Source organism: Corythoichthys intestinalis, chromosome 1 (genome assembly GCF_030265065.1).
Source record: "Corythoichthys intestinalis isolate RoL2023-P3 chromosome 1, ASM3026506v1, whole genome shotgun sequence".
Lineage (NCBI taxonomy): Eukaryota > Metazoa > Chordata > Actinopteri > Syngnathiformes > Syngnathidae > Corythoichthys > Corythoichthys intestinalis.
In genome coordinates, this window is record NC_080395.1 from 56,772,641 (window position 1) to 56,785,827 (window position 13,187).

Genomic DNA, 13,187 nt, shown 5'->3' on the forward strand with positions numbered 1-13,187 from the left:
TTTTGTGGAATCGACGGCATGATTGCGGCTGCAACATTGCTATGAGATCGGTCTAATTCCTGGATCGTCGAGTGAGTAAAAAAACGCAGATTTGGATTACTATTGCTATCTTTTTTGTTGACTATTCTTCGTGGGAGTTTTCCCCAAATCATACCAAATAATCAAAGCACTATGGCACGCTACAGTGACGACAGTGACTCTGACATGGACCTTACAACAATGTTGGAGTTCGTCAGGGAACGCATGTTTGCGTACTGCTGAGCTCCCGAGTGAAGAATGGTCAAGGTGGAAATATTATTTTTTGAGAATACAATTTGCATATGTGGAAGCGTCTTCCCTTTTTGGTACTTTTATACACGTATCCTAGCTACCACACGTTACAATGTACAAGTCATGGATTACACAAGGTGTGCTCTTTGGCCTGTACTGTATGTAAAGCACACGACAGCTCTGGATGCTAACAATCTACATAATTATTATTGGGATAAGTATGAAAACACAATATGCTGACCTTGAATATCTGCTAATAAAACCGGAGTTCCCACCAGCATACACTCTCTCACTCTGTTGTCATTGAGACTTTTGCCCAACTTTTGTCTTATCAGGTATTTGGTGCACGCATTTTTCCCTGAAGCTCGTCTTGTGAACAACCGACAGTGCTGTCCTGCTCCTCACTTTTCAGATCTGGTTCAAATAGGAAGGGTAGAACTGACGACAAGTTGGGAAAGCTAACGAGTGACATGCTGGAATTTCGGCAACGGGCCCGGCGACATCACGCACTGCGACGTAACAAGAATGGCGACTTATCACTTAAAATAATTTTACAAACTTTATTAAAACAAAAACATTAAAAGGGGTTTTAATATGAAATTATTATAACTCATACTAACATTTATCTTTTAAGAATTACTTGTCTTAAAAATAGAGGATCCCTTTAAAAACTGCTCCTCGTTATACTGTATGCATTTAAGTGTGTAAAAACAGTAAAGCAGACAGCAGCAAACTTTGGACGTGGGAGGAAGGGAGGAACAGAGAGAACCGCTCCGGCTACTCTGACCCTGGTGACGCCAAATGACAGGAAACTTTCAAGCTATGCTTATCAGAGTGTAGATAAAAAACATCAAAAGGAAATCTGGTGAGTAAGAGAGAGATAGATACAGAGAGAGAGAGAGAGAGAGAGAGAGAGAGAGAGAGAGTGCTTGTGTGCATGAGCAAAACTGGTTATGTACTCAATGAATGAATGAAACAAAGAACAAATTAAGAGCTGTCTGACGGTGAAAGAGGGGAGGAGTTGAGAACAGGATGGGTGAAACATGATACTCTTTTAATCAGGATCACAATTTCCCTCTTTGTGTGCATGTGCACATACATGCACCATTTTCTAGTTCTATTGAACCCAGGCCAGCAATTGATGCTAAATGCTTGTGCATGTTGACATTGTTTACAGGATGGCTAAAAATAATACTAACATTAAAAAAATATACAAAAAACATGTTCATTTTTAGTTCAACAAAATAACATGTCTTACGATTAGTAAAGCTTTGACACAAACTAAGCAATCAGTCAGGTAATTGTATATAAGGCATTGTTCAGAAGTGCCTTTTACAGTATGTCTCGATGTCTTGGCTAAAATATTTGATGAAGGCAAAAAGGCCTTGATAATGCTCAGAGAGTGTTTCTGTGTCTAAGAGGGTTAACTTACAGCAATCTGACTCATCTGACCAGTCTCCACAATCATCATCTCCATCACAGTGATAGATGTCCAGGATGCAGCGGCCGTATGCACACTGGAACTCCTCGGAGCTGCAGGTGGCTGCCATCACATCTGAGGCTGGATGCACACATGGTAAACAGATGACAAAAGTGAAAAATATGGCTAAATAGTTGACGTCTCTGAAGTACTCTGAAGTTCTGTTAGAGATTACATGAAGGAAAAGTTGGTTAAAGATCATTTCCACAAGGTTTCTGGCATCTGTGCAAATTCGTAACTTTCCATTTTAAATTTTAACAGAGGAAACCAGTAATTACTGTTATGTAGAATGTTTTTATCTTTTTCATAGAGAACAAGTTAATAATCTTGAAATCCAGGGGATAATTATTAAATATGAACAAATGATAAATTCAAATGTTAAACTAGCCAATTACACACTTTCTGCTTAAGTTAAGTAAATCAACAAGTGAACTACCAATGAAAATGCTCTCATGCGATCCTATTTGTAATTCACGAGATACTGTGATACACTGACCTGCAATTTGTAAGATTCAACTACAGTACCTTTAGAATGATGTATTGTAGTCACTGCTTCCCTCTAAAATATTGGCGCCTTTCAGTCATTTTTTTAGTCAAGGTCGCTGACCTTGAAAAATTATTTAAATGTTTGCCAAATTTGAAGTACTACACAGGAACGGAAAACACCTTAGATTGGAGATAATTAGCCTTTCCCTATAATGTCCTTTAGAGCAGTGGTTCTTCTTTTGCACTACGGAGAGGTGTGATGTGGGCCTTTTTTCACGGACTGGCAACATGTGGCAGAAAATTAGATTAAATATAAAATAAGACGATGGGGCTAAAAACGATTATTAAGTGCACGGAAAATGTAACTTACCATACGCTGAATGAACCTTTTTTAACAGCAGCCTCTCCTAAAACCTGACTACAATTTTTTTTCGTCACTGTCATAATGACTTCTTCTCCAATCGTGAAAGGTTTCTTGGCTTCAGCAATACGGTTCGCTACGAGGTATGATGCTCTCAGTGCATTCGCTTTTGTTGCCTTGTTTGCAAGCTTTTAGCCACATATTACGCCAAATGGACTTGGTTTTTGGCTCCTCTTCTGGCTGAGCAGGTGGCCTTTTCCCCGTGAAAAAACTGTCCAAAGACATCGTCGCCCGCAGCACACAGCTAAAAGCAGTTAACATTACTGTTTACATTGACGCTGGGCTGCTCTAGGTGTGCAAACACCCCAGTAATGGCGGCCAACCACTAGATACGACGTACACAAATCTCTACTCGGATCACTGAAATAGAACAGGCCAGATTGCTGTCATGAACAAATTATTTATCATTTCTCTGTGGCCCAGTAGCAAATGTGCCACGGACCTGCACCGGTACCTGGCCTGGTGGCTGGGAATCCCTGCTTTAGAGGATGCACTAAAAGACCATGTCACAAACACACACAAACTTACGACAGTTTTCCTCATCAGATCCATCCTTGCAGTCTGTGTCGCCATCACAATACCAATGCTCAGCAATGCAGCTGCCGTCTGTACAGCGGAATTCCTTGTCTGAACATTTACGCATGTCTGGAAGAGTCAATGTGTAGGCTTAGACCAATTGAATAAGCCCATACAGTATCTGGTGACAAATTTTGGTGTGTTTTTACCCACCACACTGCTCATCACTGTTGTCGCCGCAGTCATTGTCTCCATCACAGTGCCAGAGGCTGCGGATACAGTAGCCATTCTGGCACTGAAACTCATCTTCCTCACATTCTCGGGGAGCTGGAGAAAGATATATTCACAGAATTTATTGAGAATAAAAACTGCCACCACGTCAGCTAGATCCACAAACTGTACATATAACGTAATGTGTCATAACAATGCATCCTTTATATTTTACAGTGTCTAACTAACCAGTGCAGTACATTTACTAGATCTTAGTCCAGCATTCACTCCAACATCTGTGTAGATTCTTCGTCACCCAGGTTGAGAAGACCCGCAAAAGGATCAAGAAATAAAAGGCAACAGGAATTCTTAGTTGTAAAATAATAATAGTAATAATAATCTTAAAAATTGAAGATGCCACAAACCGCTAGATTGTCGCTCAATGGGAATGGATCAAGATGTATTGCTTTGACTTAACATACTGTTAGAGAGAATAACGCAAGAAACACTACCTTTGCTGTGTTTTAATCGTGCACAGGGTTTTAGGGCATATTATTTTCAGTGGCGCCTCCAGAAATTGTTCATAGCAGTGGCCAGATGGAGCCACTTAAAATCTTGGAGTGGCGCACCATAACTAAAAGCCATAATTTTAAATGTTTTTTTAATTATGTTATTTTAGTAAACAAGCCAGTAGAAAACTGTCAGAAAGATTTAAAAAAACACTCAGTAACTTTTTAGTTTTTGTCAATTTTAGCGACGCTGGTGGACAAAAGCGGCAGTGTTTTGCCTTAAGGAAGACTGCATGAGGAACAGCGGTGTGTTTCCCATGAGGACCAGCGCATAGTGTCGTAAAATTATGATGGTCGGCTGCAGATGGATCAAACAACATTGTTGTTTCCAGCACCTGTGTGAAGGATGAAAAGTAATAAGGTAATGAATCCCATTGTGGGTAAACAATAGCGTATGACGGTTAGCAACCGTGTGGCTTAGTGTGGCTAAACCGCCCACTCCACCCAAACTCTGATGAGTGCAGTTGAGGGGGTGTGTCACGAATGCGAGTAAAAGCCAGGCCAATTTTTATTCTTGTGTATCCTTTTTATCCCATCAGCCTCTTTTTTTAATCCTCCTCCGACAAAACTTTTTGTCTCTGTCGCATTGCCATTTGCGCGAAAGCGTTAGCATTGACTTCCGTCTTTATAATGAATGGGAAAATGGGGAAGTCATGGATGCCGTTACGTAGTCAGCACATTTGTATTTTTTTGTGTGGCAGAGTTCCTGCCACCCTCCTCAAGGTTAATTAGTGTCGGTCAAAGTGATACAGACCCCTCAAGATATAAAAGAGGTGTCATTCAACTAGTTATCAGTCGACATATCATTACAAATGTTATGAAAATATTTTATAAAGGTTGAAAACTTACCTAGTGTTGCTTTAAGGACACGCCTATTGATATACTTTGTTTTACTAGGTTATTTTTCATGTTACTAATGATTTAATGTGCAAAGCAACGCATAGAAATGCATAAGTGATGCTGCAACAATCTTACATTATATTGGTCAGTGTGGTGGCCAGTGTTGTTAATAACGGCGTTACAATATAACGGCGTTACTAACGGCGTTATTTTTTTCAGCACTGAGTAATCTAATTAATTACTTTTCTCATCTTGGCAACGCCGTTACCGTTACTGAGGCGGGAAAGGCGTGCGTTACTATGCGTTACTAAGTTGGTTGAATAAAAAAAGTCTGAGAGAAACGGACTCACGGGGACGAGAGCAGAGCAGCAGTGGGGAAGACGCCGTTGCAACCGCGATGCTAGGTGGCTCCAATAATACCTGACTGTAACCATAGCCGACAAACTACGCCCACATGACACGGTAGATATCATATTATAGAACTAGATGCAAAACTGACACAGCTGCATTGCCAACATGTTTTAAGGACTACATGCGTTAGTAAACAGCCGCCATCTTAAAGCAGTAGACCTCTCAGGAAGGCCCTGATGTTGAGATCCTTCCTAGCGAACCTAAGTAACTTTTTTTTTTTTTTTTAATCTAAAATGCTTCTAAATCGGCAAAATCTTAACTTAAATCTATCATTAAATGATGAAACAGTTTTAAAACTTACACATGTTTAAAGTAGACAGAAGGGAACTAATGCAATAACGGGAGCAATTTTAACAACTTTAACGGTTGATTCACAACTTTAAATGACTTCCACACATAGCAAAGGTTACTAGCTAGTTATCGCAATACCCTTGTGTCTAGTTAAGTGGAGGGTAAAGGGGCTAGGGCCAATTGTCCCCCAAATCCTTTAAACTTCACATTGTGTGACCTGTTTTTTTATTTGTTGTTTTTTGTTTTTTTTGTTTCTTGTTTTTTTTTTTTTTTTTTTGAGAAAAAAAAAATTATCACTAGTTACTTTGCCAAGTAACTAATTACTCTTACATTCAGGTAACTGAGTTACTAACGCAATTACTTTTTGGAAGAAGTAATTTGTAACTGTAATTAATTACTATTTTAAAGTAAAATTAACAACACTGCATATACTGTATATAGATATAACTAGATACAAAATGACAGACACGGCACTAGATGCATTAGTAAACAGCCGCCATCTTAAAGCAGTAGACCTTTTATTACGGCTCTTTTGTAGAGAACCTTCCTAACGAACCTAAGTAACTTTTTATCTAAAATACTTCTAAATCGGCAAAATCTTGACTTGAAGTCAAAATCAACAAAAAAAATCAACAAAAAGTCAAAATGAAAGTTTTAAAACTTTCATTTGTCGAAAGTAGAGAGAAGGGAACTAATGCAATAATGGGATCAATTTTAACAACTTTTAACAGTTGATTCAGGGTGAAGGGTAAATTAGGGTAAAGAATTGGGCTCGGGCCAATTGTACCAAAAACCTTCACAAAAAAACTTCACATAGTGTGGCCAATGTTTGTTTTTTTTTTTTTGAGGAAAAAAAAAAGTAATTATCACCAATTACTTTGCCAAGTAACTAATTACTCTTACATTCAGGTCATTGAGTTACTAACGCAATTACTTTTTGGGAGAAGTAATTTGTAACTATAATTAATTACTTTTTTTCAGTAAGATTAACAACACTGGTGGTGGCCAATATATTTGTAGGGGTTAGGTGGTTGGGGAAGGGGTGGGGGGCGTGGCCACCCCCTGGTGGCACCATTGATTTTTTTAATTGAATTATTCCTGGCATCCAAGACTAACTTGTTTTTTGTTAGTACCTACAAATGCCAACGTTATTCATGTCACATGACCAACAAAGCGTTATCAAAACGACAAATGATACATATTGTAGGCATACTGATAATATGGTGAAAAAATTAAATATTTATAACTTTTATTTTAAAACCAACTGGCCTCACAGACATCTAGCAAATTTGAAAACAGAAGCTTTGATCAGTTAGTGTTGTCAGTCTTCCTCTGCTCAAGGATCCACAGAGGAACAGAGTACTCGCGCAAAAAAAAAAAAAAAAAAAAAAAAGAAACCCACTATTATGTCAAAAACTGCACAATCTGAAAAAATACAAAATCAAACCAGTAACATTTCACGTTTGACAATAGGCGAGTAGGCAGGGAAATTATACATCAAAATCATGCTTGCAGTTTAAAATTTACATACATTATCGTTTAACAAAAATAATTTGCATTATTGTAACGTATATCTATATATACATATGTACATATATACATATACATACACACATATATATATATATATATATATATATATATATATATATATATATATATATATATATATATATATATATATATATATATATATATATATATATATACACACATATACATATATATATACATATATATATATACAACTTATATACACACACACTGTATATGCATATCCTTTGTGCACTTATGTTATTTATAATTCTAATTTAGAATGACATTGAGTTTTGGAATGAGCTTATGGACGCGTCCATCTAGTTCTGACAGGTAACACTATGTAGGTTTATACTTGATATTTTAATTTTGCATTTCAAACAATCTATGTGCATTACTGAGCAAATTCCACATAGTTATTTAAATCAAGCCAATGGCCATGTTGACATTTGATGAAATTTATGGCTTAGAAAAAAAGAAAGGGAAAAAAAAAATCCTATTTCATTTATATGCAACCCCAGTCGAAATGTAAAGCTGCCCCTGTTAAGCTTCACAGCTTGATTTATATCTTAATTGGGAACCCTAGCTGTGATATAAAAGGAAGTGCTATTTCACTATACAGTTAACCTTGAGACTGGACATAAAAGACATAAGTCATCCATGGCCTCTGTCTACATGAAGTAGTTATATAGAAGCCACTGACTCAAGTTAACTTTTAGTACTATGACATTGACATCGTTTCCATTTTAAACTGTTTTTACTTGGCCAAACTCCTCCATTTTGATGTTTAATTAATCACACCCTCATTGATTAAAGTAGTGAATGGATCTTCAAAAGCGCATTCTCCAGTTATAGTCCTAATCGATGGCAAATCCCTGCTTTGCTAGCCTGAGGCAGAGTATACACGTTAGTCACGGGGAACCGATGACGGATGGCCCAGGGCAGGTGGCAATCTATAATTTATCATTGTTGTGTATGCATGTGTGTGTTTGTGTGGCCGACAAGTGAGAAAAGTAAAAAGAGATAAAGAGAGACAGAAACAGAGATGGTGAGAGAGAAGCCATTGCAGTTTGATTTTTGAGCTCTTTCAAGGCATGATGCTGCTTCAAAGTGTGAGTCAACTGGGGACAGGAGTAACATGATACAAAGCAGTCTAGAATGTGTACACAGTGCGTCTGAATCATAGATCATAGATTTGTGATATGCTGATAGTTCTGTATGCCCCGTGGAGGTGGCACAATTTCCCCAATCCAGGATTCAGTATGACTGATTCAGTCGATATTTACTTTATGCTCCTTGCGCAGTGTACCAATACACACTCATAAGTTGTCTCCACACATAATACAACGAGTATACGAGTGATTGGCTAGGTGTGTTACTACTTAATGAATTACCTATAGGATGGATAATGCATACAAAGTGTGAATGATTAGATATAAACATATTTAAGTATTTGACACTATTGATTATGTGCATACATACTCCAAAATGTGTTTCATTTCAACACATCTGGTATTTAAAGTCAGTGTTTTCTTATGCTTTATTTTGCAACATTTATACAGACAACTTTTTTTTTCTTGTGAAAATGTAACTGTAAAATCAAATTCAATTTAACTGACTTTTAAGGTACAGTATATTTTAATCATAACTAATGATAAAACATACAAACGCTAATTATAAAAACATAAGCTATTCTCCCCATGCGCATAGCTTGTTGTGTTCTCTGCCATCAGTGAAGTAAACAAAGGAAGGTCAAAGTTGGACACGCCCTCAAGACCCGTATCACTCAACCTGCTGCCAAATGGCAAAGGGCAAAGAGGGCTCAGAGTCATTACTGGGATTACTGAATGAGCGGGCAGTTTCACGTTTATGTTGTTTTATGTGATTCATCATATAAAATCACGAATCCCCATCAAACATCCATTCACATAGCAAAAAACAACAAGATCCTATTTGTGTGAGTAAATAGGACATTCTCTTTAGAGGTCACCATCTCTAAATAATTAAATAAACCCATGGTCCCAAAGGATGTTAAAAGAGGGTGAAAAAACATTGAGAAAGAACATTAAATAATTAGTAGGTAAGGGGAAAGACGGAGGAACAAAAATGTATGTCGATAGATGAAAAATTAAAAGCTCTCTGACAAAAGATCCATCCAAAAACAGAACTAAGTCTACTGCCAGTGTTTTTAATGGGTGGTTGCTAGCATTTGAGTTAAAAAAAAAAAAATCATGGTCAGGCTACTTTTAAATTCAACTCAGTAAATAATTGAGTTGCTAAGTGCAACAAAAAGCTCATAGATAGAGGTGGCAGTTGCATTCATTTGATCCACACCCATACTGTATAGTGACATCAAGTACTTTTGCAAAATTGTCAATCGCTTGGGTTCGATAACCATGGCCTTGAATTGGAAAAACAACTATATAAATGAATGTTATTGTATACATGGAACAGCTAACAAACTCTCATGATCAGCCTTTAACATCATCTACAAAGTCACAATAGAAATGCAGGCTAAAGCAAAGCTTAGTCAACAATGCAGCTGGACATTTGCATGGGCAGATGGGAGAAGATGGGGAAGTAATTCTTTCATTGTAACATGTGTTTTATACAGCTTTTTTTGAATCAATGTGTGTATGTAGATTTGAGGGCTCATTATTTGGGCATGCAGTTCCACTGAAAGTTATTAAATCTGCAGCATCGTATAGTGAGCCAAAGGAGAATAATACATTCGAAATACATTGTTAGTATTGTAAGTACAGATGTCCGAAGCCGATCACGTAACTGAAAATCAGGCCTAATTACGTAATTTGTCAGAGGATCAAAATCAGCTAAAAATGATAGTCAGTCTTCTTTTCCAGCTCAAAAAGATTCCAATGTGTCTGGTTTTCAAGCCGTTTGTTGCACACCAGTTGATGTTAACCATAAAACTAAAAACACAAAACAGCAAAATTTCCCCTAATGTGCATTAAAATATAAAACACACTCAACTTTCTTTTATTTCTCCAAACACACTCGGTTTACTGTATACTCATGTACATTGTAACAATGGAAGACACAATTCACAAGCTAAAGAAAATTAGCTTTGCATTCCAATATTTCATGCTTAAAAATTATAGCTCCAAAATGTGTTTATTTTGAGATGTATGGGTTAAAAAAAAAAAAACAACTTTTTCCATTGAACATTTTTTTTTTTTTAAATTTTTCAGAACGTATTTGCAAATTGGAACATGAATATAATGTTAAAATAAATAAATACATTAAACACAAAATAACAAATATTTTAAATAAAATTAAAATAAATAGAACTTATAGACTATACCCAAAGCCACAGCTGAAGTTGCTCAAGATTAGAGCAAGAACAAAATAATTGCTATAAAAAAAGTAAAGACACTTTTAAATAAAATAAAAAATATATATGTACTGCATGACTTTTTGTTTGAGGGGGGAAAGCTCAAGTGAAGTTTCGCCATTTTCAGCCACTGTGTCAACTCTAGTCTACATGATGTCATGCCTTTGTGTTTATAGAACATAAAGAATTCATAAGTTAATAAGTTAAAGATGTATACGTTAAAAATGTAAATATTGTTGTGGAAAGGTTTCATCTAAAAAAACATTGGGAGTGAGACCTCACCTCGTCCAGCGAATTTATGCTTAGGGCAAATCATCTTTCACAATTAGCAATCTTTGACCCTATCCTTTTTTCCCCTTAAAGTGCATGTGACACGAAAAAGCATGTTTATTTCATAATACACGCGGTATTTCATGCACCTGAATGATATGGACCGCTTGGATGTGTGTGGAAGCGATCGCTATATCTATTTAGTTTTTTTAATCCCGTGCCATGAAAATGAGTGACTTCCGGCTTCGGTTTTGCATTGAGGAGGAGGGCGCTGTGACGTGTACGGGTGAAGGCGTCCTCTTCACTAAACAGCCGTACTGTTGTGTATGAGGACTAAGGATTCAGCTGATTTTGCGAATTAATTCGTTTATTTTTCGCATCACGCCAGCCAAACGGCTGCAGAAAAATCTTGCTTTATGAGGGAGAGGCGTGTGCGCCTTTTTGGAGTTTCAAAAGGTTCCCATTCACTGTGAATATTGGCCAAGCCCTACTACTGTGGGACCATTGGACTTACGAGGAAGTGAGTAAAAATCTTGTTTTGTATTATGTCAAATATTAATACAGCGATTACAAAGAAAACACTACAAACTTTCTTTAAATAAAGGACTACTTAAGTTTGATCATTGATAGGCATGTAAAAAGCTCTCCTCGTGCACATTAGCTGCACGTTAGCTGCACAACAACTGCAACCGCCCTCCTCCGGGGAACGAACTGTAAATTGCTCTCCGCCGGGCGGTTTGCCGATCCACAAAGACAATCGACAACCCAGTCGTCATGTCAAATAATCCGGGCTAGTTATGTGTGATTTTCCGCTTCGAAGACTTTGAAACATCACTCGTTTTGGGTTAGCATGTCGGCTAGCAGTCACGCCTCTTGGTTTGTTTACATTCTCCGAAGCCGGGGAAGGGAAATGACATATGTTCATAGGTGTCATAAAATATCGTTCGGGAGGTGCGACAGTAAAGGTGAAGTCGACAGTTTTGACCATTATGGAGTAATTTTGCCATGTCGTCCTGAATAAGTGCATTTTTACATTTCATATTCCATTTAGCACAAGACTGTTATTTGTCATGACCATGCGATTTATTTAGCAATTGGGGAAAATACTTGGATAAAAAGAATATCCTGTAAAAAATACTGAAGGAAAGAGACAGAAACAATGACATTTTGCAGATCTCTTCATCGCGTTTTCCTCGTTGTGAATAATTCCCACTCGACGGGCTGACTGGTCCTTCTCAAGCCATTTATTTAGCTATTGGGGAAAAATACTTGGATAAAAAGAATATCCTGTACAAATATTGGAGTAGAGAGACTGAGACAATGACATTTTGCGGCTCTCTTCATCGCGTTTTCCTCGTTCTGAATAATTCCCCCTCATTGGGCTGAATAGTAAAACCAATGAGCCCAGTCACCCGCTGACGTCATCCACCTGTTGGGGACGCTAGAGCCCTATAATGGTAGGCGTGGCTAACCGGCACATTAAAAGACTAATTTCTCGTCATTTGCGCTTTGCTAAATTGTTGTATATAGTCGAATCGTCTCAAAATATGATTCTAATTCACATAATAATGCTATTTAAGACTTTTTTTCTCCTGTCGTATGCTCTTTAATTCAAGCTTGTTTCTCACTCAGCACCTATGAGACTTAAAACCTCAACGAAGTTGCTCTCCCAGCTAAGCCGAGGCTAACATTCGTCTTTGTAAGTTTTGAGTTAGTTTGTATATTGAATTTGAAAGGAAAATGTGTGTTTTGTTTTTGGCGAACTTTTTAATGGTGCTAACCTGTTGAAGCTACTTACTCGTGGAAAAATACAATTGTACATTTTAAATGTATTCATTTTGTATATTTCACTTTCCACGATTTGAGAGCTCAATAAATTAAAGAAAAGTACGCATTGTGTTTGGAGTGTTTGTTTTTGGGTTCGCTGGCTGTTTAGCAGAATAGCGTCACTTACACACCCAGCAACAAACAGGGAAACGGGTGATCGCTGCTGCGACAAGCCTTTTCTGGCTGCTTTTTTGGGACATGAAAAATAGCGAATACCTTACTAAGTTATGACGAAAATTTTAGTGGTTTTGAAACCGCAACGTTTTTATACCACGGTAAACCGTGAAACCGGTAACATACCTAATGTGGGTATTTTGAGCTGTCTACGTCCATAGAAGCTTAAGCCGTACTGTCGGCAATTATAAACCCATAGTCATTACAATGTTACAGAGATGAATAAGCGGGGTGGGATGGGATTTATTTTGATCTGTATTGATATTGTATGAGATGAAATTGGATTTTGAAAGGGCACTTAGTGACCCTTTCTGCCACATGGGAAAACATGCTAAAACAGAATGTGATTAAACAGAGTAAATTACCAATCAAACTCTTATGCCTTGACTTCGAGTTTTTAAGATACAAGCAGTCACGTGACCAATTATTATTATTATTATCATTTGGTGTCTAGCCATACAAGAAAAACATTCCGATACAACTTCTGTATTATACCTATCCTTATAGTCGTTTGATATGTTAGTTTGCAGAACT

At 37.3% G+C, this 13,187-nt stretch overlaps 1 protein-coding gene across 3 annotated transcripts in view; it reads right to left on the bottom strand.

Annotated features, from left to right (window-relative positions):
* Window positions 1-13,187, bottom strand: part of lrp4 (low density lipoprotein receptor-related protein 4) — a 160,566-nt gene that overhangs the window by 41,524 nt on the left and 105,855 nt on the right. For all 3 annotated transcript variants that reach the window (XM_057832435.1, XM_057832430.1, XM_057832440.1), the window contains exons 4-6: window positions 3,387-3,500; window positions 3,186-3,302; window positions 1,703-1,831 (exon numbers count right to left, since the gene is read on the bottom strand). In XM_057832435.1, coding sequence (XP_057688418.1) covers window positions 1,703-1,831; window positions 3,186-3,302; window positions 3,387-3,500 — 360 coding nt within the window. The remainder of the gene's footprint in view (window positions 1-1,702; window positions 1,832-3,185; window positions 3,303-3,386; window positions 3,501-13,187) is intronic.